Genomic DNA, 27867 nt, shown 5'->3' on the forward strand with positions numbered 1-27867 from the left:
ACCATTTCTTCACAGTGTGTTTTTACCGGTTTTATTTATGCTTTGACTAGAAATGTGCCAGCATTTTCAGGAAAGACAACAAGCAGACTATTCATCCCACTGACAGTTTGATTTTTGCAGATTTCTGCACTCTTGTTTTTTTTACAACACAAAAGAATTTGGATTCTTTTCTTAATCTTGTAGTAATTTTTTTTTTATGACAATCTATTTATGACTTTTTCCTGCCTGCTTTTGGGTTTGGGGTTTTTTTTTGAAAAAACAATTGTTCTTGGCTTTTTATTTTACTTTTTTTGTGACCAGCACTTGCACACCTTGTACTATAAAAATTAAATCAGATGGATCAGAGATCAGCTGAGTTGGGATGGCGTATATTCTTTTTTAATCTGTAATGCTGATGTAAATGTAAAACTTTTTTTTTTTTTTTTCATAGATCCTATGAAGACACTGCCTGAAGTGTGTAAGTCATTTTAATCAGAGGACTTGTCTGAGTAGTGATTTTTTTTTTGCATTGAAATACAAGCCTAACTTACCTAAAAGAAGTGTTCTGGCTCTGCACAGGCTTTGCTAGACTGCATCCAAAACGTATTTCCTTCAAGACCCTTTACTTCATCATAGTTCAGAATTGCCTTAGTGGGTGCTCATTTTTTGAAATGCACCTGCCTTGATTACACACAGGGACACAGATTTTTAGGAGGCAACCTTGACAAGCAACCAGTGTTGGCTTAACTCTGCTCCAGTTTCTGGTAGCTACAGAAATTATACCATTGATTTCAACGAGAACAGAATTAAGACAACTGTAAGTCCTTCTGGAAACATTACCTCACACTGTTAATCGATTGTATTTAACTACAGCAGTTAATAAAAAAACCTCCAAAAGATAAATAATAATAATCGAGTTCTGACTGCTTAAAAAAAACCACAAAACCCTTTGAAATCATGTAAAATAAAACCTGCTTTTTTGTAAACAGGCAATACTGAGTAAGCAGGAATTCATGGTCCTACCTGGATGTTAATTGTACTCGAAAATTTGAATGGGGATTGGTCATAGGCCTAAAACACCTAAATACTTTAAAATATATTTATAAATAATCATTCTTTATACATCATAATTGCTCTTCCTGTATGTCAAAAACACAGACTTCTGTATTCCCCAAGAAAGAAAAATGAAGGATTACTTTTGCTTTTGGCACAAAAAAGTAAAAATGAAGAACAAGCACCACCCTTAAGGGAGTGCATGGAACACTACCAAATTGGTCTTTATTTGCCTTAGGGTTTTTTTTTACAAAAGTTTTAAATATAGGTTAATATGTAAACACTGTGCACGCACTGAGAGTTTGATCCTGGCCCATTGAAATCAATGGCAAATTTCCCATTAACTGCAGCAGTGCAAGGTCAAGCTCCATGTTGGTAAGGTACATGCAGGCCTAAGTCATTGAGGGATTCCAGAAAGCAAGGAGCTCAGGTCCTGCTTTCAAAACCAGCTGCCGGCAGAGTCAGACTTTGCGCCGAACACCTTCTTGCACATGTTGGAGTTTTCCTGGTGGAGAGGGTATTCATTCCCTGCCAGCACGGCTGCCTTCCCTCTCCTGGCAGTGTAGCGCCTGCCAGAGGGCAGGCTCTCATACTTGGTCATGTGAGTCCTGCAAAGACACAGCACCAGGCTCTGGCATTAGCAGGTTTATGCAGAGCTTGCACCCTGTTAGGAACACCTTGCACACAGGCGAGATGGCACTTCCACAGTGAGCAGATAGAAGCAGCAGCTGTTTTAGTGGCTGCAGAATAGCAGATACTGCTTTCTTAGGATTTCCTGAAGATCCTCAAGTTCTTTGATTCCTCTCAGGTTTTTACCATCTTTTTGATGAGAACAACCCGAGTGGAAACCTGACACAGGCTCTGCAAATGTTATCTTCCTTAGGTCTTAGCAAATAGGGATCAGGCGAGAGTAGTAAACCCCATTCAGTTACTATTCTTCGGCTACTGAAAAGCATATTTTTATCCTTATTGCACAATTGTTCAGTTTTCAGGAAAACTGGTGCCTTAATACAATATGATAGAACACAATGGCTGCAAGAGCTTAACAGCCAGGTACTTTTGCTGACACTAGTAAATAGCAGATGCTCATTTATGGCTTTGCATTTCCTCTCTCAACAGTGTAACAGAGATCTACTGCTGGCAAAGCCTGAGGTCACCATCAGAACTGATTGTACATGAGGGGAATACTGTCCTGCCACTTGAGTTAGTTCACTTGCAAAGCCAAATTAAAAAATTGGATTAAAGTGCACACTCAGATCTGATCAGTTGTGATCTCCAAAAGGGTTCTTTCTGAATCTTAGGGGTGAGGAACAGGGAAGAATGGGCTAGCAGAGAGGTCAGTAACAGCCTGCGCTGCACCTGATTGTGTTGGGCTGGAATTCGACCTCAGTGGTTAAACTCTTGTGACTGTGAAAACCTAAAGTTCCAGCAGCTGGCTGAAAGGACACCTCAGAAAAGTCTGTGCTGTTAGTTCTTACCTGAATGGAGACTCTACTCTGTCCATCTGCATACAGACCAAAAATGGGTACTGTGAAAACTGCACCGTGGAGATAAAGTCTAAAGATGTTTCTGCTTCCAAAGTGGTTTCCATACCAGTTTTTATAAAGAAAGAATCCACCTCGGTGTTACCAGCTATAAACGTGGCTACCCTACAAAAAAATTCAAGCATTACAATTATTTCAAAACACATTAGAAAAGAGGAAATTGAATTACAAACAGTCCTACCATACACACATAAAAACTGCCCTCAGGGGAGCCTGTTCTTCACATAAAAGTGTATAAATTCAGATGAGACCACCGGGAACTGGTATTATCCAGGTGGAAAGGAAAAGAGAAGTACAAATGTTCTCCCATGCACACACCTATTTAATTCAATTTATTTAATTACTTAATTCTAACTCATCTTAATTCTAACTCATCTGCAAGGTCTTTTATATTTAAATTCTTCTTGTTGGGACTACCAAGGCTCAGGAGCCTAAGCTGTCTACAGCTACAGAGTGTGCTGGGAGTATCTCACCGGTTCTTGACGTTGGTTTTGGATTCCCGGTACCACAGGCTGAACTCCATCCCCCCGGAGATGTCGATGGCCAGTCCACCCAGGAACTCTGCACTCGCCATTGGCCCAGACTGCAGCTGGATTTCCTGAAGCCATAGGAAAGCACAGGTTACTGACTTCAGACCTCAGAGGTTTCCTTGTTCCCTTTGGTACTGCACTCACAGCACTTGTCCTTTTGCAGGAACGAAAAGGAAGAGAGGGATTTTCTGAAAGGATGGACAAAACATCCTGATGCACCTCCCTCCCTCAAAAATGGGATGAAGCTACGGCAAGGCACCTTGCATCCTTTCCCTCTCCCCTGTGTGCCAGCTGGCATAATTTCTGCATGGAGTGTCACTGCAGGGAATACCATGTCTCCAAGAGCTACCACACAAGCCCCATGGAGGCTGTGATGGCAGTCCAGCTCAATCAGATTAAACTCCTTGCTGGAAGCCCAGCACAGATGCAGTGCAGTGTGACTGCAGCACCATCCTACTGCACTGGCAGTAGGATGCTGCCACTTGTGCTGTGTGTAGTGGCTCCAAACCCACCATATGACAGGAATTATGTCTTCAGTGGCTTCAAACCCATCAGCTAATGCACCTTAATTTGCATTTAATGCATTTTCTATCAAATATCAAATGTGCTCATGGCTTCATGAAACCTATAAGGCGGGACTGGAAACACATCCATAAAGTGCATTTAGGAAGTGGTAGTATAGCTCAGGGTCATGGCAGTTCATTACTTTTAAGGTTTGACACACATCCAAGATTTTAAGGTTCACCCAGCTTGACAATCTAGCTCTCTTTATATAGTTGTTCTGCTTCCCTAAGAACTAGTGGATTAATTCACCATTTTAAAAGAAACATTAATTTGGGAAAAGCTTTTTTTGATCATGTGCCTCACATACAGGACACTTTCTCCCATCTCACAGATGGATTTTCTCCCTCCTCCCAGGTTTCTGTGTCTGTGGTATTCTCAGCACCTGTAACGTTGCAGGCCTTTATAGGACACATGGAAATGTGAATTTCCTCCCCCTTTTTGATGTCCAGGCACCCTAGAAGTCTCTATTCTCTTCTTAGCTATTCAGTAGTCCAGTAGCTCCAGCTAATGCTGTCCTAATATTTAAGAAAGAAGCAAGCAGAGAGTCAGTCTAGCTTCCTAATCCCTATAGCAAGGAGAAACGTCAGGGAAGGTTTTCGTTCAGAACATTAAAGTTATCTGGCTGTAATCGAAGACTTGGATAATTATGGTAGCTGTACATGGTTACTTCACCTTTTAGGGTAAGTTAACTATCCTTGAAATTATTTCCTTGACAGAACCAGCTTGGCAGAGCCATCTTGGCAGTCAGTTGCTGCTAAAGTGGGCTTGAGATTTAAAGAATGCAGTGGGCTGGCTGTGGCCTATAAATTCAGCGTGACCCCAGCAAAGTGTGGTCATATGATGCTCTGATTTCTCATTTTCACCCAAGTTAAAATCACGGATTGGAATTGTGGTCTTTCTGAAATCAAAGTGAGTTTTTATACCAACTGCAACGGGGCATAAAATACTTCCCTTGTTGGTCTGCTTAGGTGTGGAGATAAAGCTTGTTTTACTTTATTTTACTTTGCTTTTAATTGAGATTGGATTGGTGGATAGCTGCTAATGAGTGAGGAGGTAACAGTATACATGCTGGCAGAGATATGTACACACAACCAGAGTAGCAGATATTTTTAGATGCATTGTCAAATTGCACCCAAGAACATTAAAGTAGGCTAGGTTTGCAAAGGCTGCACAGTTCAAGGCTTAAATGCTACCTAGAATTAAATTGTATTTGTCACTGAAACCAGCAGAGAAGCTAAGGAGCACTTGTCTTGTGTTTTACTAGCTCATCTATTTCCTTATTTATAGCTCAGCCCTGTCCTTCGTCTCATGTGCAAATCCAATCCAGGCTGATGGGAGGTGTAAATCACAGGGACCCAGCCTCCTCAGGAGAAATATTTTCCTTTCCCTTCCTATTTTAAGCTTTGTGTCTCATTTGCAGTGGAAAATGTGATCCAAAAGATCAGAATCAGTCATTTGTTACTGTTCAAAATGCTGAAATGTGCAATGTTTCAATAAAAAAATGTCTTTATGTACTGCACTGTAATGCAACCTTACTGTAATGCAACGCAGAGATGGCTGCAACAGGCACTTCTCTGGGAACTGGCTACCTTCCATTGGGGTCTGGCTTTCAAGTGGCTTCTCTGACCTATTAATACAGTATTTAATTTCTCTGGGCTTCTGGCAGGTGTGTTGCCTAGGAGAACTATTAACACTGCTGAACTTTAATGCAGTCTCAAAACAGTTTTATGAGAGCTGTTTATTTTATAGCAGGAATATAACTTCTGGTTATTCTTAGCCCTCAAACACCACTGTGGCCACATGGAAGTGCCAAAACCATGTTGATGTGCTGTTGAGATGGAGCATAGCTGTAAGACCATTCTTAGAAAGATGGGCTGTGCTTAAAAGGCAGCTCAGCCCAAAGCTGTGTTCAACAGTGCTTTAAAACCACGCTTGTCCTTGTGGGATGTGGAGGTAAGACACTGCTGCTGAGGCTTCCGGGGAGTCAGTGACTGACTGAAAACACTACACCCTGATATTGTTAAAAGTGGCACACAGTCCCAGCCCTGGCTGCCCCAGACTTCTGAGAGGTTCTCCAAAGACAAGGAGTGGAGCATTTGCTGGCTGACAGAGCTCTGAGGGTGCCCAGCCATCTGATTCAGCCAGAGTATGTCTGGAGCTTGGTGCATGCACAGCAGTTGGAAATATTTAGTTCTCTAAATGCTCCCTGTGCTCAGGACTAGACATGATTATCTTTCTCACCTCTGCGGTCTGTTTGTTAAATAGGTCACGGTAAAGTTTTTGCCCATAATCTGTGTGTGAACTGTAAAGCACTGTTGGAATGAGCTTTAGTAAGCCAATTTGGGCACTACTTGGGAAGCCCTCTGGACTTAAAATACCATTAGAAGGACCTGAGCTGGGTTCTGGATGGGGAAACCTGTCATGTGCAGAGAGTGTTTCTGTGTAATTTTGAGCAGAGTGGATTGTCTCATCATCTTTGGCATTTTCTTTTGCCAAGAATTAAAATGGAAGGAAAAGTAAAAAGTGAAGTTTGAGACAGCAGATGTTTCATGAGCTGAGTACAGCTGTCAAATCCACAGGTTCTAAGGAGATCCCTGCTTGGGAAGAGCAAAGATATCAAACCAAGAGAGAGATGTCTAGATTCTTAGTCCTCCAATAACACAATATGTAGCCAGTTATATTTATATGTGAATCTTTTTATGCACAAAATTAGTATATCATTTGGGGTGACAGTTGCATAAAAACTGTGTAATCCTCATTTTAATTCCTTGTTTTGCCTAGAATTAAATGTTGAAATTTGGACCTCTTAGCATTGTTCTTTGAAGGATAATTATCTGGGAAAGTACCGGTGATTCATTCACCTGACAGTTATTGCCTAACTGGACACAAGGTCCCTGGACAAATAGTGAAGAGGAAAACTTAGGTGGTCACATGGGACAATACTGTATTACAAGAAATTATGGGGGGATACGAGTTTTCAACAGAAACTCAGTTGGATTTGCTTTTATTCAGTTGCACTTTGTTTTCTAGAAGATCTGTTCTCACCTTTGTTCTAGGTTGCTTTTCATGTAGTTTCATTCTGGTTTTTAATACCTATGACTTTTCTATTGCTCCCCTAGGAAGGGTAGCCTGTGTAACACTAGTCAGGTTTATTAGCACTGAAAAGAAACAAAATAAGGTGTCCTACAATAGCAGTGTGGGGGAGGAACCGTCTCTGCTTAAGAGACAGAAAAAGAAGCAAAGAGTGTGCTGTTAGTACCTGTAAGTAATCTGTGAGGAGGACAAGTCCTTTCACCACGTTCATGGGATCTCCAGTTGCCGAGAGCATTTTGGACATTAAATCGCCATACCCTTGGAAAAACGTCACTGGCCTGAGCTGGAAATTGAACAGAATGGCTGACATGCCAGCAAAGGAGTCCAGGTTTTCCTCGCCTTCATCAGGAGTTGCAGCTATTATGGACTCCAGACCCTGAGCCTCAATCACCACCTACAAAAAAACAGTCATACAGAATCAATGAAAAAATCCTGCCTGACCCATAACAGCCCTACACATTTTCTTAAGGCCTACAAGCCTAATTCTAATTTATGTAGCTGTAGTTGAAAAGGTATGAGGTTAAGACTTCATGGAACTAGGTAGAGCACCTATAAAAATGGAAAATAAAATAATTTCATGCCATGTTTTTGCCCTTTGGGGAGCAGAGCAGAATTTACCCACATGAAGATCACAATCCTGAGACTACTTTTCTTTCAAACACATTTTCCTTTATTCATATGACTATTTTTCATGGACAGTGTGGAGGAAAAGCCAGAGATGTTCCACTGCACAATTTTTGTCCTGCATAAATTTAGGAAAATTATAATACTGAAGATTCTTGCCAATGTTAAGAAAAGTCTAAAACACAGACATTTAAATCTCTTTGATTTGTACATTTGATCTACTCCTTGAATTTCCATTCTATGACATACCTGAGCTAGGACCTGACTTTACAAACTCACAAAGCTTTTACTGATTACATCAGATAAACAGCATAGGCTTTACACAGACACAGACCTTGATGTACAATGCAGAACAAAACACTTGTTGTTTTGCTTATGGCAAATATATGCCACATTGTGGGGTTTTCCCCTCTTATTGGTTTTCCCCTGTTATTGGCTTGTTCTCTGCCCAGCAAACCATATGGTCTTAAGCATTAGCTGAATTGATTTAGAAGCTGTAAGAAAAGGACCACATACTGGCTTACTTATTATGTACAGTGTGGCAGTTACCTGGATGGCATGAAGTTCAGTGTTTCTGTCGAAAACATGGATGTTCATGTTACTTCTCCGTAAAATGCCAGAGCCGGAGTAGAGGATGTCGAGGCTGTATGTGGATGACACATCAGGACCACCTTAATTAAAGAAGAAAGAAGGTACCTGTGACTAAACTAGTGGATTAATCAAATGTTTGGGAATACCAAGAAGGTTCAGAGGCAGTTTCATGGTTACATACGTGTGATATATCCAGTGTAGGCAGAGGAAGAGCCCATCTTGGAGAAGCGATCATAGTTATGGGTACGCATGTCCTTCAGAACTTGCCGAACTGTTTTGCTGTGGTATTTCAAAACAAACAAACAAAACCACTGAGATACAAAAATGTTACAGTACCATTATTTTTCAGTAGAAAGATCAAATTTGAGAGAGAGTGAATTTCCCAATAGGAAAGAGGGTCTTCAAAACCCTTACCTTTTCCCACTAAAAATCTGCTCTAACCCAGAGTCTCCTTTTCAATTTTAGGTACTCCCTGCAGTCATAGGAAGAAAGGCAAGCAAAGGTCTTGCTTGAAAATTAAAGGTTTTCAGAAGAAAAGATATACTGATTATGTTCATTCTCATGCTGTGATGTTTAAAATTTTTCCACATCACTGGTTCTTAAAATATAAAAGCAATGGACCCAGTGAGAGAATTAAGACCAACAGATGACATTTGTCACAGTAATGCAAGTCAGATGCCTAATTCTTTTTTGTACCTGTGAAAATATGAATAGCTATTAAAAGAACTACATTGAAATGAAGGGATTTATTCTGAAATAACAATACAAGGGATATAAAAATAAGATATCTTTTTATACTCTCCTTAAGTTTTAGTAATTCATGAGAACCTGTGTGTTCTTTGTAAGGAAGGGCTTTTTTTTTTTTTTCATTTACACTGAACTTCATGTACCTTGAAGGCATTTCAAAGTGCAGTATATCTTGGATCATGGAGAGCATGTACTTATTCATTTCCATAGGCAGTTCCCCAATGGAGAGCAGGATGTTTTTCACTTCCATGTAGGATGGGTTACTGTTTAAGATGATGGCAGCTGCTGTGGTTCGCACTGTCTTCTCGTGGACTCTGCGAGTCTGGTGGTATATCCTGTTCATTGTTTCCTTCACCTGGTCAGGAAACACATTATTCACTCAATGCTCATGCAGATGACTGGGCAAAATACAGGTTGGAATGTCGTTTATAACATCAGCTTAAATTAGCTTAAGTTAGCTCCATAGCTAAGGCTAATACATAAGGATATATTTTCAGCATCATGTTTTTCATGGTCCTTTTGGAATGTTGAGACATGTATAGATAGCTCAGTGACCACAAGGACAAGTGGGACATCTGTTACGTTCTCTCAGCCACAGACCAAATACAGCCTTACACACTGGTTTTCAAAGTGGGGCTGTAAATAAGTAGCAGCACTAAGAACAAATTAATGTGGCAGTGGTAAGAGAGACATTTTCTTCACCGTTAGGGAAGTATGTACTTTAAAAATCAAGAATCTTGTGATTTTTATTTTCTAGATAGTGACCTGTGGTGGCCTCGCGTCCATGAGAAGATTGTGACACATCTCTGTTACAGGGAGTTCGTGGAAAGCCATGTAGCCCCACTGACAGAATGGCCTCCAGCATGCTCATTGCAGAGCACCCTGACAGCCTCAGTCCTGGTGGCCAGCAGTGGGTATGAAATGGAATGCAGGATAATGCAGCAGAGGCAGGATGTCAGGTCCCACTATTTTCTATGTCTTTTCTTACTCTTGGAGGCTGCAGGGTAAGATGCAGCTATTTTACCCTTCTCTTACTTTGTGCTCTCCCCATGTGAAAGCACAAGAAAGAACAGGGGTTGCACAGGTGCCCAAGGGCTCCCTCTTGCGAGGGGAGCCCAGTTTTCCCAGCAGACTGCATGGCTGTGTGTGACCCTGGAGCCAAGGGCTGACTAGCACGTATCCACCAGTCCATTCCTCCCCTTCAGCATGTTGAGTGCACCACACAGGTTGGTGCCATCAGCAAACTTACTGACATTGTACTCAACCTCACTGTCCATGCTGGTGATGACAAGAAATGAACTCTGTTAATTAATCCTTTATGTTTAATACAGTCTCCCGCACTTCTTTTCTAGGGTGGTACATTTTCTTACCTCTTTGGTGAGAGAAGAAGGATCGTATCTCTGCAAGGCAGTGGCAGCAAGGCTGCTGATGGGCCCTTCCCCTGACTCAGAGTACTTCAGAAGCACTGGAATTGCTTCGGGAAGGAGTGCGTTCTTCAGTGCCAGCAGGTACATCTGCACATTGTCATCTTTCTTGGCCTTCTCCAGTCTATTTAGAATCAACCTTTTGGCTTCCACAACAGCCTAAGAAAATCAACAGCACATTAAATGGTGATGATAGATCTCCCTTTTCCCCCTTGCAGGAGTAGAAGGGGCAGGCCTGGGTTCTAGCTCGTTTTTGTTGCACAGGGTTAGCAAAGGTGTCATTTGTGAGCTGTATGTTGATGGCTCCTTCAAGCATAACCAAAGTGACTGCAGCCACAAGTGACACCTGATCCACAGTTTTATCACTTGCCAGCTACTCCTGCCCTGATTCAGGGACTTCACAGGTCTTCCTTGTGGGGCCAACATGACCCCACGAAAAAAGGCAAGGGAAGTGTTCTTCAGTGCCTCGTAACATAATGTTATAAAAGTGCTTGGCAATTATCAAGGAAAATCAAAAGGGCCCATTCAGGTGCTCTGGATCTTTTCAGCAGTGTGCTGCAGTGCTGAACAACACAGATCCAGCAGCCTTGTCTGATCATTCCCATCCTTTAACACCAGCATCTACTCAGTTCAAGCTCAGAGTAAAATCCTCCTTCTGGGTTTTTCTGTGCATGTTTGGGGCACAGTTGAGTACTTGAACCAATGAATTCTCTTCACAGAGGTGAAATAACCTAAGGTGACTGCAAATAATAAACAGATCCTGAGTTTGCCAGTGTTTCTCTGAGGATATGCAAAGCTTTTGGACAAGGGAGCACAAGTTCTGCTTCTGCTGACAGATTCAGCAGCGAGAAAAGAAAAAATTTGTCAGACAAGGGGAAACTAGAAGAGATCCACAGAAAAGGGAAGAGACAACATAAAGCCTAAATCTGACAAAGTATATGTCATTATTTAAAAAAAAATGCAATCCTCTATCAAACATAGGAGTTTATGGGCTTGTTTTAAGCAGGAGAATCTGCTTCCCATGTCTGTCCTGCTCTCCCAGTAATGTCAGCAGGGATCAGTCACATGTGTTGCAGACCAGAATTTGGGCAGCAGTGACCACCAGATACTCACTGGAAGCTTGCAGCCTCCCCTGTCACACAGCTTTCTGATGAGCGCTCCCATGACAATGACAAGAGTTTCTCTGATTTCTTCATTAGCGACATCCCCCTTGAACTTCTCCTGTCATGCAAAAGCAAAGCTGTTTAGTGTCTCAGTGTAAATATCACGAGCCACACTCTGCAGTGTCCTCATTTTCTGTGAACATCACTGCAATGCAAGGGCAGTGATTACCACAATGGCCTGGGGTCAGGCTAAGCACAGCACAGCTTTATCATTACATATATATTACATATAATAACTGACTGCCATTTTCAACTTGAGTTACATTCAGTCTCAAGTAGATTCATTTGGGGGAAAAAAAAAAGTATTTACAGTCCTGGTTACTGGACTTTCATAAGACAACAATCAAACAATCCTCAAATAATTTTCCTAACATTCAGTATTATGTTTCTTTTCCAAGTAGCTGATTTTCATAACATTTTACAAAGTAAATAGACTTTCAGTCTGGACCTAGGAATGTTTGTTGTTTTCAGGATCTATGTTAATGGCACACTTATAGGAAACCCTGGAAGGCATAAAGAAAGGAAAATTAGAAACAGCAGCAGTTGTTTCTTCTTCCCTTTCCCTTTGACTGGGATGAGGCATAAGAGAATTAGCTCTGTTGTATTTGTTTTGTCCTTTGACTTACAGTTAAAGATTTCAGGAGTGTTTCACTGGGGTGAGAAGCAAATCCACAGGCATACAGGAATCGCTCCTGCAGGATAGAAGTGCTTGCATCCTTAAAGTCAAGAAACTCCAGTATGGCCTCCAGTGATTCTGGTGTCTGAGCCGAGGTTACGGCATCCACTACCTGTGGACTACAAAGAAGTGGAAATTTAATGAACATATCATTGCAGTGAGTCAGACAATACTGAAAGGACTTTGCTGCAGATTGAAAGAAAGAAGCTAATGTGCTGAAAGATCTCTTCATTGCAAGTAAGAGAATCTTTTACTCTTGTTGGAAAAAGTATTCCTCAACTCCTTCACCTCAAAATGGTACACGAACTCATATGTATGGATAATATTTGAATTTATGCAAATAGGGGACCAAAAAAGGTATTAAAAACCAAACTACCACAAGTGTATTAAAGTTTACAGGACAAGGTTGTAAATGTAAAAAAGTGGGTTTAATACTGCATACACAATGGCACACAAAGGCTTCTATGCTACCTGAGTGACTCTCAGGTTTATCTCTATTGCTAACAACTGCTACAATTTGTTGGAAAGATCCTGACCATATGACTCAGAAATGCTTGTCAACTCTCAAGTCTCAGTGTGCATGCTGTTCACAACCAAACTCTAATACCAGGACAATTCCCAGACTTCAATCTTCCCCTTCTTTGTTGAATTTCCAATTGAAGGAAACAAACGGGAAGTCAAGAACAAGTTATAGGGTGTTTCAGAACAAGCATTTGGTTTGAGAACCTTTGGCTACACTACAAAGTATGTTGGCCTTGCACTGTAGATACAACCCTGGTGGCTGAAGGGTGTGCTGAAAATTTATTATATTACAATATAAAAATAAACATAACTTAAAAAAAAATTCCTCTTCCTCCAGACAGTACTGAACACTGGGTTTGCATTGCTAGGACATCACCAGCAGAACTCAATCTCTTTGCATCCAATTTGCCCTTCTGCATTTTTCAGTAACTTAAACCTTTTAAAAGCTCGTTCATGGCAACTTACAGAAATTCTTTATTTTCACTTCTAATAATTTTCAGTATCTCCTCCTTCGTAGCTTTTCTGATGTTCTGAATGAAGGACAAAAAGCTTTTTGCTGCTTCAGCTTTGGAAAGTTTGTCAGGATGCATATGTTCTCTGATGCTCTGCCAGTGTTCAGAAAGCTGCAAAACAATTCATATTATGTCAAATCTCTCAGATTGGGGTTTCAGTTCTCAAAATCAGACCTACTAAATGCAGATATGTAGGCCAGCTGTTGCTCAAATCAGCTGAAATCCAACAGATTGATGATCCTTTAGCTAAGTATTCATTGATTTATGATATCCCAGCACAAATACCTTTGAAACCTTTCTATAGCTGTCTCTCTTCCAACACTATTAGTATTTTCCTGATGTTGTACATGACCTTAAATGCAATCTCTTTTGGAACAATACAAGTTTATTTATACTGTAACTGGAATAAAGTGAATTCTCTTCTCTTGCAAATTTACTGTGCTTTCCGGTGAATATGGTGTTTACCTTATGTTCCCATTTTTTCCTAAGTTTTTGGGTTTTGTTTTTTTTTTAAAGAGGGAGATGCACAATCCCCAATTCACAAATGAATCATAATTTCTGACAAGATGGTAATTTTGGGTTAGTATAGAACAGGATTAAATGTCCAAGAAGTTATTCCCATTTTTTATTCATAAACTTGCATACAAAGGGATTTGTAGTTATTGTACAAAATGAAAGGTAAGATGGTATTAGAACAGGTAATTGCTGTGTTTATTCCCGCACCACATTTTTTACCCAAATGAGCCAACATGGTAGCAAAGCACCCATATCTGTCCTTCCAGATACACTCCCATAAGAAACTGGTGCCGGTATTTTGACCTTTCCTCTCTCCCTCGCATTTGCCTCTGTTATCTCAAATTATTGAGAACATTCCTTGGTGAAAACTCAGCTGTTCTTTGCAGCAGTCTTTACTGCAGTTTTCCCAAGTGGGAAATAATTGTAGCACCCATTTGACCTTTACTAAAATACTTCCCCTCTGTGGATTTTGTATTGGGCAATAGCACTTGAACCTGCTGGCAATTAGAAGTATCATTCATCAGTACAGAGTGCAACTTCTATCGACTGTAACAAACAATAATTAGGCAACAATGATTGAGACATAGGATATTTCCTAAGGATTAATGACCACCTGGGAGGAGCTCATGTTCTGAGGCACAGATGGGTCTTTTAACCTCAACTGGTGATTAGTGCTTAGCACCAAGGTCAGTGCTCCTATTATAAACTGAAATTGGATAAACATATGGGGCACTTTTTATTCCCCCCGCTGAAGCTGCACCATAGTCCAGCAAAAAAAATCTCTAACCTCATTATTCCTGTATTTTCTCCCGTGCAGAGCCCAACTGTGTGGGCTGCTCTTAGTCAGTTTAGCCCATACCCTAGAGACAAGAAAGGTGGGAGATACAAGCTGGAGCCACCTCAAGCGAAAGAGTGGAGACCAAGCCTTCCTCTTTGGGGGGTGATCAAACTGTTCAACGGCTACAAGGAGCAGCTGCCATCTCCTGCAGTGACCATGGCACTAAAAAAACTTTCCACAAATGACTTTTATAAGGACCCTCATTCTCCTGATGTGAATGTCAGGCAGTTTGGTTTTAATAACCCAAACATTGAGGCACAAGATGCACATGCTTCCACATGGCACCTCAGCATGAGACAGATCTCTGTTTCTCTGTCAGAGAGATCAGAACAGAGGTCTTGTGGGCACTCTAGGAAAACTCCAGCCAAACCAAGAGGTTCTAAACAGAGCAGGAGTGGGTTTTGAATGTCAGTGCCTGACAGCTGTTTACCAACATACAAAGGGTGGCTGCACAAGACAGAACAAACCCACCTCACTTTCAGAAGGGGCAAGAATCCATTACCATAGGAACCATGAGCATAAAAGAGTGTAAGATGCAGGAGCACTTCTGAAAAGAGCACACTTTATGTTGTCTAAACACAGAAATCTAGGCCTGATTTTAAGTGCAAACATTTGCCATAACCTCAGAGAAGCTAGTGCTGCCATCTGGGAAATGAGGATAGTAATGGTTATTTTACCAAATTCATAAAGATAGAGACAAGACCTGTTACAATTTCAAAAGGGCTTTGAGAATGTAAAACTCTAAGGCATAGCATGTCAGCAGGGCATTAATGCATACTATGATATATAAGTGCCATATGCTGTGTTGCTGCTTTGGATACAGTGTTCTGTTTATAGAGCCCAGCTTTTCATAGCAGTTACTGAAAAATACAGTGAGAGAGCAGGACTTCATTCTCCTCGTGCCATTATGTTTATAATGACATAGCTCAGTGCCCAGGCAGTGCTCAGGAATTATACCCTGTGTTTGTTACCTTGGTCTGGAAATTATAACTGTTTTGACAAACTCAGTTCCAAGTGACAAATTGATCAGCACAAACCCCGATGGGCAGAGTCAGGGAAAAAACACCTGTCCCTACTCTGTTTAGGATGCCTTGATGTTCCCTGCTCAGAACTGCTCCAGCACACATGCAGCATCATTTCTATATTCCCCAAACATGTGGTTTTGGTCTTCTCTGTGGCTCAACAAGCACTAGGCAAGATAAATTACTACAGTGTAATGCTACTTCCAAATAACTAGCATGAGTTCCAATATAGGAATGTATTTGTGCTCATAAGGAGTATCTCTGGAGGACTAAAATTATGTGTGCTGAATAGAAGCTAGATCTTGCTTATCAAAAACAGAGACTAATGATCTTTAATGTTCCCATTCATTTCTCAATGGTAATAGTATTAATACTGTTTGCTAACAGTCCCTGTAGTAATTTATTTAGTTTATGATGAATATCATTAGTAAAACAAAAGATGATGCTTTTACAGTACCATGCTCTTAGCCTTCAGACGTCTTAAATATAAAAAAACAAGGCAATTTTTTTCCCAGGGAAAAATGAGAATATTACTGGACTTCCCAAGAATACTAAAGTCCCATTTTATAATTATAAAATACCCGTAAAATCTTTTAAACAAAAGACTACCTCGGGTCAGGTAGTAAGAACAGGTTAGATATATTATCAACAAATGCTTAGCCTGCCTAAGAAATGGCTAATGAACTTTAATTTCTAGGAACAGTTCAGCTCCTCCATGACAGAACTGTTTATGAACACCAATCAACCACCTTAAAATTAATTTCCCACCCCCTTACCCAGAGGAAATAAGCTTCTGCCACCTCAAGGTTGGCAAAGGTGAGATAAAACAAAAGGGTGTTGTATTTTCCAGTGATCTGGAGAAATACTGCACTCAGTCTTTGAAAGAGAGCAAAAAGGTTGGTACTTTTAGTGGTAGATCTTAAGACACTCTTGTGGGGTGAGCACCATTGCAACACTTCCATACTCCCCACTCCAGGGTGTATTTTATATTGATATGTTGGACCTGTCCTAGTTCTGCTTGGACAGAAACTTCCTTTCACACTTGTCCTGCTCAGCTAAGCAACCTGATGTCCAATGAACCTGTGTTTACTTACTGAAGGGCATTTTTTGCATTCGGATTTCACTGGCTCTGCTTCCAGGGGCATGGCAACATAATTGGGGTCCAAGGTCTTGATCACACTGGCGACTTGCTTTGCAGCAATCAGTCCCAGCCCAGCTTGTACCGACCTCAGTTCCAGCCTCTGCCTGTACATCCACACAGTGAGAACACCATTAGAGCTCAACCATCAGTGAAGAGATGCAGAAAGCACAGCAAGAAGAAACAAAAAAACCCTCCACAGACAAAAAAATCTGGAGTACAGTCTTATTGAAGTCTTATTTTTAAATGTTCAGAACATGGCAGGTCTATGGGCTTTTTAAGGTAACAGAAATATCTGACACCAGCAAAATTACTGCTAGAGTTATGAGCAATAAAATACCTATATGAGAGACTTTCTAAAGCACAGATTTATAGCACTTGATAAACAGCCTTCAGTAATCACATACATTCTGAAATGTTTCATATATTTGTTCTTAAAAGATCTGGAAAGTGAGATTTTTGAATGTACTTTTTCTTTTAAATATCTAATATTACTGAGATGCCTGAATCATTTATCTTGTATGAGTATCTCCACACTTTCAGTGCTTTGGAGTCTGGAGTCTAAGACAGAACTAGGTTTCATTGTTGTTTCTTTTCTATGCAGTAGATTTTATTTTCTATACTTCCAAACTCTCACATACTAGAAATGGAAATCCATCAGAAGTATTTCTTGAAAAATAAGAATACAGAACACCTACAGCACTAATGGGTAGATTAAAAAGTTTTAGCCAATTCCTGCTGTTTCCAGTTAACTTCTTATGAATGCCATTATTTATTATTTGCGGTGTGGTAGAACACTTAATCAAAACTGGACCTGGCACCTGGCACAATTGGATATATATTTTGTATACAGATACAAAAGAGACCTAAATCCTTACCTGGAGAATTTACAGCCTTAGATCTCGATTCTATAAGACCTACACATATAACCTGACTTGAACCACTAGTCCTGCTACCATCAGCGACAGTCCAATTGCCCAACTTACTTTGAAACTATTTTGGCACCTGTTTTTTGTCGGTAATTCAGAAGGAAAACAAAATTTTCTTCTGCCTTAATGGATTTAATGAAACTGTCTTCCAGCACATAAACTGTAGCAGATGTGGCTTTTGTACCGACATCCAAGATCTGAAAATAATTAAAAATAAAACAGAGAGAGGGCTATTCAATAAACAACAAAATAGGAAAAGAGCTCACAGTTCCAAATGAGGGCAAGACTTGTTACAAAGTAGAGCCATATGAGGGAGGTGCATATATGCTGGAATCTCCAGCTAAGCCTACAAACCAGGTTTTTAAGAATTCCTTCTGCAGTAAGAAGCCACTCACTTCTACACCATGTGCTACAAATTCAGTATGTACCATGGTAAATGACCGTGGGAACAGGGCAGGAAGTTATGGAGCAGGCTGCAATTGAGAAAACACCCAGTACTACATTTAGTTTAAGATATGCTTTAAGTAAGACAAGAATCTTTTCCAGAGAAATGTCTTGTAAATGAGATTGTCATGTTCATAGTCAGATCAAACAAGGTGGCTGGCTTTGCTTCCTGTTTTGTAAACAAGATGATGTCTTTGTGGTAAGTGTGAAAATTGGGAAGCCAGCCACAGTGTTAAGGCAGTTTATTAAGAGAGTGTGTGCTGTCTTTGTACTTCTCCAAGCTGGGAAAGGTCAGTTTCTGATGAAGAGAATCCCAGTGCCTTCAGCATATGTCCAGCCTGCCCTCAATACTGACTACTTATAACGACATTTACTAACAGTGGAGGACCATTAGGGCCGTAGTAGGGCTTCAGTTACCTCTGCGGCACATCTCCTGTATTACACCTGTGCATTAGGGAAGCCTTTGACCTTCCAGGCAAGCCTGACCAGGCTCCATTCAGGAGTCAGCATCTTGCCTGGCATTTACAGCAGATGGGAAAAAGGTTACTGTTATCCCTGTGACTGTGTCTGTATCAGCTGAGCCAAACTGGTTTACACTACAGGATAATCTGTGCTCTCTCCATGGGAACTACATATGACATTCAGCTAGTAAAACTACAATATTTACATACAGAATTTGCTTTCGCTAATGCAAGAAGGACTTCTGAGAAGATGAGTAGTAGCTGCTAAAAATATATTTTAAATAGGAAGAATAGATTTTACTTTGTTAAAGAAATCATACCCGGTTGTGGCTGGTAAATCCTTTCTTTTTTATTTCACAGGAGTCCAGGTCTTTTATTTTAGTCACTTGGTCTTGCCGCACATGGTAAGTAGTATTGCATTTCCCAGAAATGTCCACCTTGGAAAAGAGAGTTAGATTAGGACAATTTCTTGAATTTGTCTTTGGGATCACAGAACACCTTCCAAAGATGAAACATTTTCTCCACTGTTGGAATCCTGTACCTGAGATGCTGCACTGCTTGGGTTTATTTCACAGTTTTGAGGATGTCAGTGGTTCTAACCATCTGCTTTGGATTGGCAGGGGTACTATTCATTAGATGGCTATGAAGAAAAGTAACAATATTTGTTTAAACAGAAGAATTAGGAAATACGGGGCAGCTCACACTATACTCACAAATTTGAGTTAAATTCAAGCTTTTTTCAAGGGGACAGATATACAAATTTAACAATGGAAGGCAACTTAAATGGATGCAGCTAAACCAGTGCTAACTTTGTGGGGGTACTCTGATTTAGAATGGGACTCCACTGAATTGAATTTAGGAATCAACCAACTTTAAACAGCAGTATAATCACTTTGATAGTGACCTGGTTTAAGGTGGTTTATTACCAAACTCTGCAAAATTGAAAAAGGCATTTTAAATCAAATGGATTGCACTACTGCTTTATGTTAATTGCAGCAACTTAACCTGTGTCACCAAATATTCAGAAGACTGTCTTTATGTCCCCAACCTCATATGTGATCAAAGGGATGATTTCTGTCACAGTTTACTCCTTCTGAAGTCAGCAGGAGCCACAGGTCTGCCTTTCAGAGCAGATCAGGCTCTGCCTGTTCCTCAGGTGATGATAATACTGCCTGATACAGCACCATACCTCACGGGAAGAACCAGAGTGCAGCTGTAGCTGGAAAAGACTAGCCAGACCTCTCTTAATGTTCTGAGTAAAACCAGGTTCATTTTGATATGAGTAGAAGGTTTTGACCTGTAGGAATAAAAAAATAAAGTACATAAAAAAGCATCCAAATGCATATAACAAATGGGGTTAAATGAGAAAGGAATAGTGATGATCCACTCTAGAAAAACTCCCTTTACTTTTTTTCTCATTAGGAAGTTGAATTTGGATCTGTTGCCCTTATTTAAGCAAACTCAAGAAGCTGCAGGGCCTGATGATAACAGTGCAAACACGTTTCAGCCTTCAGCTGAACGTAAGCACAGTTTCAGTGCAGTGAGCATCTCTCCTCCTGGAATCAGAGAGAATTTAGATGGAAAATGGGAAACTTTTCATAATTTCACAGGCAACCCATTTTTCCACATAATCCTCAGATAATCACTCCCCACTGGGGCATAATATCTGTTGCACTTTAATCACAGGTTACAAAAACTCAGGACGAATCATAGATAAATCACAGAATGACTTAAATGACGTGTCACACATATCACAACCTTTGCACTTCATTGGTCAACTGTTGTGCTTGAGCCTCTCCTCTGGTAACAAGACTTTGCACCTCCACTTAGCATTCAAGGTGCTTTAAAAGCGCCCCTTTTTCTGGAACTGTAAGTACAATCAGTGTGTTATCTCGGGGCAACCCTGAAAAGTGAAATTACTGTGCCAGGGATGAAAGTACCACACCACAAAGAAATTATTAAAGGAGTGTATAGACCCTACTACCTGAGAAAAAGCCCAAGTTTTTAATACTACATCTTAGCCTTAGCATGTTAAGTGTGTGTAATGTAATGCATTCTGACTGTGTTCTTCTGGCACCTCTGTTCTCATTTAGGGATGTGTACAGTTCACAGCCAGCGCTGTCCTGTTTCTTTTTATGTTCTGTAAAACTGATGACAAGGCTGAGTTTGAAAGTTACTGAGCAGGTCTGATAGCAGCTGCAATTCAGCAGGCTGAGCTGACGGACAGGGTATGTGCTCAGTGCCTATTTACAGCAGGAGGTAAAGATCCTGCTGGGATAAAGTGTCACAGCCCTCACTCCGCTCTGCAGAGGGAAAAGGGAGTGTGACCTTCAACCTTCCTCCTTTCTCACAGCCCCTCTGCCCATGCCCCACCTGCCAAGCATTGCTCGGGCTGCAGAGGGGAAAGTGGGGTCTTGGCCTAATGCCACAAGCAACAGGAGGGTGAAGGACCAGGGAGAGGAGGCAGGAGCAGCCAGGGCTTGAGCCTCACTACTCCCTGGCCAGAACAGCAGGCTGAGTACAAGGGGACATATAAGCAGCATTGCAGGAAAGAAGAGGGTGAGATGGATGTACTTAAATCCCCTTCTCAGAGAAACGGGGATGCTGAGAGCTACAAACAGACATGGGTGCTCCTGCGGTGGGACATTGCTTCGGTGCTCTCTCAGGGCAGTCTATAAAACCCAGGCATGTGTTGAGACACACCTGCTCTCTGACCCTTCTCTTCTGATTTTTGGAGACAATTTCCCAGTGGGGGAAAAACATGTAAGACTGTAGCTCTTTTGGCATCAAGCTCATTAACTTGGGACCATTGAAACTGCAGGGGATGTGGAAGTAAATAAGCAACCAAAGAACTGGGAAAAGCAGTCCTGGGAAAATACTTGATAAGGGTTTAAAGTGATTAACACTGCTCCTCACAGACTCGGTATAACATCCCTTATGACAAATTGTATCTCCTTTTCTGCCTTCAGATCTTCAGGACAAAATCCTGCCCTCGCTGAAGTCAATAGCACAAATCCCACATAGCAATTGTGCACATATCCATATGTGTACTATAGATTTGTGGACAATCTGCTCTTTACTTCCCCACTGTGTGGTGTTCTCAACACACAATAGGCTTGGGCTAGAAGGGCCCCTTGTACGGGTAAATTACAGTCTGTTCTAAACTACTGTATTTCACACAGACTGATAGGACACAATGGCTTATTAAAAACCTGAGAGAATAGTGAAGTGGTAAATTCTTCAAGTTTGTTACAAAAGATTTGTGTCATGTTTCCTCCAGGACTGAATTTTAAAAGACAGGGTCTTACTTTTCCACGGACTAACTCAAGCACTATGGGCCTCTGTAAAGCTTCCAGATACTCTTTCCCGATGATCTTCTCTGTGCTTTTTCCTTTGAAGATGCTTTTAGCAGCTGGACGTTCATTCACATTTTCAACCTGAACATCTTTTATCTAGCAAAGTAAAAGCAGAGAAAATTAATGTAGAGAGCAGTGTAGAATTGGCCTGGAGTAGGCTAGATAGACTAAATCACATGATAAATGTTCTTTATTTCTTAATTTCTGGTTGGGATTATTAACCTTCTATGATTACTATGTCTACGTTTACAAAATAAGCCAGCACTCTCCACTGGGGAAATAAGTGTCAGAAAACCTCACCATAAAGCTAACTACCAAACCCATGGTACAAGCAAACGTCATGATTTGTAGGTAGAACTGAAGGCTTCAGACAACATATATTGCCCCTTGGGTAAGGGCTTGCACATCAGTTGTTTGAAGCTACAGGTGCTGCATGATGCAATTTCAAAATATAGGAGATATTCTGAAGTTCTGGCTTATGATGTTAGATACATACTTGTGAAATCCCACTGAACAGGAATCAGATCATCAAAGCAGCTGGGTTTAGTTGATGATACTAGAGAATAAGAAGTTTAGCTCATGTTCTGAAAGTGAGTTCTCTGAGATTAGATTAGCAGCTAGATAAGTGCAGAAAAGATTGTGTATGTTTTAAGTTGTCTGATGGCATTCATTACCGTAATTTTGATCAGCTGGTCATCATCATTGTCAGGATTTCTCCATAAGAGGTTGACATCCACACCAGAAGAAATCCGATATCCTGCACTTTTCTGCAGTGATGCTTTCACCCCATCAACATAGACTTCAGCTGAGTAAGCAAACTTATAGAGCTTGTCATTATTTAGGCTTGGTCCAGTAGTGTGCCCTGTTTGGAGAGCAAAAACAAACAGCATTTTAGATTTACTAACTCACATATTCTACCATTTTTTAAGAAACACCTTTAGAAAAATTAAAAATTGAATTAAAAACAAGAGATCTATGGGACTGACCCTGATACTTTGATTTCAGAGGCTGTTCCACTGAAGCAGCTCGGGTTTTTTTGTGATTAAGTTGACACTGATCTTACATATCTTACATATTTAACATAAGAATGGTCACAAAATCCTTTCTTCTAGCTCTTCACTTAAAGACTGTCAGATTCTTTTCTTCAGCTATGTTAGCATATTTGTTGGCAATATGTTACAAATTAATCCAAAATTATTTGCAACTCAATTTTCTGTAATTAATCATGCAATTCCTGTGCTTAGCAATGTGAAATGCACTGATGTAATTTGTTGGAGCCAACAGAAATCGTTCTCTGCATCTCTTGCACGTTTATTGGGAATCTTTCCATTAAGAGTCTTGTCCAAGGGAGACATGAAGGTAATGAAAACATTAAGAATGTCTTTTTTAGATTAAATAATTAAGCTCTTGTTCTTTAAGCTCAGTAATTGTCCCTGTAGCTGTGTCTCTGCTGTTAATTGCTATATTTTAAGGAATGTAAAAGGGAAGGAAGGAAAAAGAAGTTGGCTGTGCACAAAGTGCTCTTAATGTTCTCAAAGCAAATCCACATACAGTGACCTTAGGTGCTATCTGTAAGCAGCACAGCACTAGCTTCACACACCCAAATGCTGCACCACTGAATCCACTGGGAATTTCTTCATGGAGATCAGGAGGTAGAGCGCAGAAACAACAAGTTCACAACAGAGTTAATCTAAGAAACACAAAGTGCTGTCCTCAGGGACATCTCAGTCTTGTGACAAGTGCAGGGAAAGGTGGGGAAAAGAAGAAAAATCTATCACAACATCTTACACAAATTCTTAAACATGCTGTAATGCAATCAGTGTCTTCAAAGTCCCCTGCAGAGATTCATCAGGCTATCTCGATTTATGTTATATCCCCCTGTTTTATATGACTCACTCAAATAAATTTCAAATCACTGCATTGATAAAAAGGAAAACCAGTCTTATTTCACTTTCATATTTAAAACCCAGTTAGGTGGGTGCACAGGGTAGTTCCATCATGGGTGGGTGGATATATTTTGCGTTCTCAAAGAGTCCAAAAGCCCTGTTTCATTAAGATTTTGCTCACTTCCTTCCCCTGTTCACTCAGATACCATGGCAGTGGATTAAGATTAGCTTCAAAGAACCTTTCCCTGAGCAAAACAGACACTCCACCAAGTCTGGTCTGCAAGATGTGTAAACTGACAAAGCTACAGAACTAAATGCATTTATACTTTATGCCAGCTGGGGATGTGGTGCAGCAAGTTTGGTGATCCCAGCAGGCACAGCCTGTTCACATGTGAGAGGCCAAAGCTGTAACTTGATTTTTCTTCCAGGGAGGCTGAAGGATTCACTCAATGGGGCTCCTCTGGTTTTGCACTTCTTGTGTGTCTGCTTCAAAACAAAGTCACCAACAAAGTCACACAACTCTTCCTGCAGGTTTACTGTGAATTTCCTAGCCACTTCCCCAATTCCCCCCACTCCTACCAGCTTTGAAGCTACTTTGCCCTTGAGAGTAGAGGATGCTCAGTGCCTGCTCAGAGGTGGCTATGCCTTTCAGGGACACCCCTGGTTCCTTGCAGTCCCTTGGAGCCAGTTGTTTCCTTTCCTGGTTCAAAATGCCCTTCATTTGCAGCAGAAACCGCAGTGCAAGGGACTTAGTATCAGCTGAGATTTTAGGAATACCACCCACTAGGTGCATTCTAAACGCAGTCCCATCTAAAGAAAAAGAAGTGGGGGAAAGCACATCCAAGAGAAATTATCTGGATGCTCAGCGAAAAGTGTCTTATTAGTTAAGGTGGTGGACGTTGTGGTTTTTGCTCCCTCCCTATTTTCAGTTAAAAGCACCTTTCACCTACCCTCTTCCTTTCCCCACAGCTGAACACACACATGGGTTTTTTTTTCTTTTGTAAGAGCTCCTTCCCTCTTCCTCCCTTTTAGCATTTGCTTGTCCCCACATACAAAAGACCTGTTCCATCCTAAAGGAAACAGATGAGCAAATGATGCAGCAGCTTCTTGCAAGTGTCATTGAAGAAACGAATAACTGCAAAGTATTCCTGGGAGCTAGAAGAACATTAGGTTTTGAAAGCTTTCACCATTTCACACATAGAAAACACTGCAGGAGCCAGGCAGAAGACACCTTTAGTTGCCAGACTGGGAAAGGGTACGCCAACAGTGTATCATAAGAGAAGCAGCAGGGATGAGGCAGTATTGAAAGCAGTCTCAAAGAGTTAGCATTTATCCTGGTGGAAATGAGGAAGCTGAGAGAGACAACTGAATAGTGCGGTCAGGCTGAGAGGCGAGGGGGATCTTGACAGATGAGAGAGAGATACAGGGTCACTGACCAGAACCAGTATTCAAAACAGCACAACTAAATTTTCATGCCAACTTTCATGAAGAAAACACCAGTACTATTTTAAAAGGAATATTCCAACACCTTTCTGACAGAAACTTTACTTAATAAAGAGCCTAAATTTTAGAAGCTCCTTCCTTTGTATTCAGCACAGCACTGGAATCCTTGCTGCCTGTGCAGCCATTGACATTTCAGCTGACAGCAAGCGTCCCACCGCCTGAGAAGGGAGGAGAGACGGACACACAGACTGCCATCAGCCCAGCCATGCTCTCTTGGGGTCAGAAGTGCTGCTTCCAAGGTGGAGTGCATAACACATAGTTTGACTAGTAATGTTAACTGTCCGTCATTAAGGGTAACATGCCAAGTCTATAATTAAATCATGATACTGTATAATACAGAAGGTTACACTGCATGAGTAGAGACAGCTGTCAAGTCCTGTGCCTTTTATTAATATATATGGCATGCATAGCATGTGTGTCTCTAACTACTTGCTAGCTCTACCTTCATAAATCATATTTGCCACTGTCTCTGATACCAGATAGCTTTAAAAAGCAAACCCCATCCGCTTATTTGAAAACATTTTTCAAGTCGAACTGCAGTAGGAGAGTTTCATGTGTGCTGACCTACCTGAACTGAATAGAATAATGTTTCAATATTTCCAAAAGGCAGCATAGCCTGATGAAAAGCTAAAACACTAATTCTAATCCCAGCTCTTACACTGAGACCCTAAGTGGCCTTTGGGCCAGTAATTTAGCTCTCAATCTCTGCACAAGAGAGAGATGAAATCTGGCAGAGCTGAAGGGACGACTAATTAAAGAGAAAATGCTTGCTCAGTATCCTGGGGATGTGACAAGCAAGTATTTCTTCACATTGAGAAGCTTTGCTTAATTGATATTAAGGGGAAGCTGGGAAGACCAGACATCAGAAATGTGGCACACTGGTACCTAGCCATAAACTGAACTTGGCAGTCTCACAAAATGAGCTCACAGGTAAAGGCACTGCCTACAAACTTCTCTCCTTTGTAACTCCTGTCATGAGGGCGTACAGAGGCAGGGAGGAAGGAAGGTTGCTGCTCTGTGCATACACAGTGTTCTGGATTCCCTGCAAGAAACAGGAGGTGGCATCCATGAGAGCACCTCTACAGCCTTTTTAACAGCTTAACCCAGGATGGCGTGTCCCCCCTGCTTCTCATCATGATGAAGACATCCTCATTAAACTGAAAACTCAGCTCATGTTATAAGGTTGCTGTTCCTCTAAATTTAATGTGAGGTTGTACATGAAGAGGCACTACTAAAGACACGTTTCCTTGCTTCATACACTGGCACTGCTGAAGCAGACAGCCTCCAAGATTTCATACCCTTGACTTTGTCAGGACACCTGAGTAAAGCTCTACTCACAGGGCTTCTGCAGACACCCAGATTTTCAAGACTTACTACAGAGCAAGGTTCTCATGAAATTAATGGGATGCTTCGTACTGACTTGAGTGGTAGCTGAGTCAACTGCTCAGAAGCTGAAACCTGGAGAACCCTAAGCACTTCCTGGCTCTGCTCCACCAGAGCACTCTGTGTGTTTAACTTTTGAGGGTGTGAAAAGTCCCTTTCAAGTCGGTGCCCCCCACAGTATGTCCTGATTAAGCAAGGTCAAGATCCCTGATCTCCTGGTCACACCACTGGCGCTGTGCACTTGAAAACTGTCTCCTCCATCACCTCTGCTGAGAAGAATGCCACAAGCACTTAAACCTAACTACTAAATGCATCTTGTATTACTCAAGCATGTCTGAGTAAAGCTGATAATTTTTGAGGCAAAACAGATCTGCATACACACACTGGTTATGCCTCTGGTGAGGCAGAAGCTGAACCAAGCCCAGTACAGACCTACCTTTAACAGAGGCTGAATAGGTGGAAATGATGCAAAGGAACAGCACGGTAAGAAGAATCATGCTGGACTCTGCTGAGCTCCTGACTGCAGCATGAAGTGTGAGAACCTCCAAGAAGTGAGCTGAGAGTGGAGCTTGCAGAGAGAGCCACAGGCTCGGCCTCACTGTTTATCTAGATGTAGTAAAGGTCAGATTCCAAATTCCACACTCAGGTACTAAGTTCATGAAAGGACTTCCAGTTAATTATTAAGAACTAAGGTAACTGGCAGTTTCTACCCCATTTTATCGATCACCTCGGTTTTCATCTTTGAATACTGAGCCCACACAGACCCATTTCTGAGCAGCAGAGCCCACCTCCAGTGCTGGAAGAACCAGGAGATCCTGCCACCACTCCTCACTCTGAACCAAAGGGTGATGGGGTCTGTTGCTGCCAGGAGCTGGATCCTGACCACTGTCTCCACTGTCTTGCATCATCTGTCATCATCGCTGTGAGTAACTGCAGAAGTAGATGTTTTTTAAGGGTCTTCCTGGAAGCAGAGGTACATGGGATTTATCAGTGACATCCCAAAATCTGATTCTACTTCATTACAGACTCATATGTGATGTCAGTACCTGCTACATTGTACCATACTAAATCAATGTTCTTTCTTTCAGCAGCTCCAGCCCCCATCTTACATCATTGCAGTGGCAGAGGTTAGAGACTGAAAGATGAGATAAAACAAGACATTTTGTCCCATCTCAGTGAAGGGTACCTGCTTGGCAAGGTCTGGGAGCAGGGCAAACCAAGCCCTTTCCCCTTTTCTTGTGCTTCACCACCTCCCTTGAAAAGGCCCTGTCTGACTAACCCACGTGCTTTCCTGTTTCCTCTGACTGTAAATGCCAGGCCCGCTCACACTAAGCTCAGGGCCACAGGGCTCGTTAAAGGATGTCCTTCG

At 41.3% G+C, this 27867-nt stretch overlaps 1 protein-coding gene across 1 annotated transcript; it reads right to left on the bottom strand.

Annotated features, from left to right (window-relative positions):
* LOC104697086 (microsomal triglyceride transfer protein) lies at positions 1-27107 on the bottom strand. The gene is made up of 18 exons (XM_010411665.4): positions 26935-27107; positions 22401-22588; positions 21679-21822; positions 19560-19667; positions 18691-18807; positions 17523-17662; positions 16493-16643; positions 12976-13133; positions 11939-12107; positions 11263-11370; positions 10096-10308; positions 8869-9080; positions 8160-8257; positions 7937-8058; positions 6930-7157; positions 3050-3174; positions 2511-2681; positions 1-1640 (listed from the first exon to the last, which is right to left on the bottom strand). The coding sequence occupies exons 1-18, from the start codon at positions 26993-26995 to the stop codon at positions 1472-1474; spliced, it is 2682 nt and encodes an 893-aa protein (XP_010409967.2). The 5' UTR covers positions 26996-27107; the 3' UTR covers positions 1-1471.
* Positions 27108-27867: the final 760 nt, after the last annotated feature.

Source organism: Corvus cornix, chromosome 4, assembly GCF_000738735.6.
Source record: "Corvus cornix cornix isolate S_Up_H32 chromosome 4, ASM73873v5, whole genome shotgun sequence".
NCBI classification, from domain to species: domain Eukaryota; kingdom Metazoa; phylum Chordata; class Aves; order Passeriformes; family Corvidae; genus Corvus; species Corvus cornix.

Bases quoted from the DNA above. Each gene is read 5' to 3' on its own strand.
- LOC104697086 (XM_010411665.4), bottom strand. From the start codon at position 26,995: ATGATTCTTCTTACCGTGCTGTTCCTTTGCATCATTTCCACCTATTCA. The intron at 13,134-16,492 runs GTAAGTAAACAC...ATTGTTTTGCAG, and splicing joins AATGCAAAAAATGCCCTTCA to CTTTCTGAACACTGGCAGAG. The intron at 10,309-11,262 runs GTGAGTATCTGG...TGATTTTCTTAG, and splicing joins GGGGAGGCTGCAAGCTTCCA to GCTGTTGTGGAAGCCAAAAG.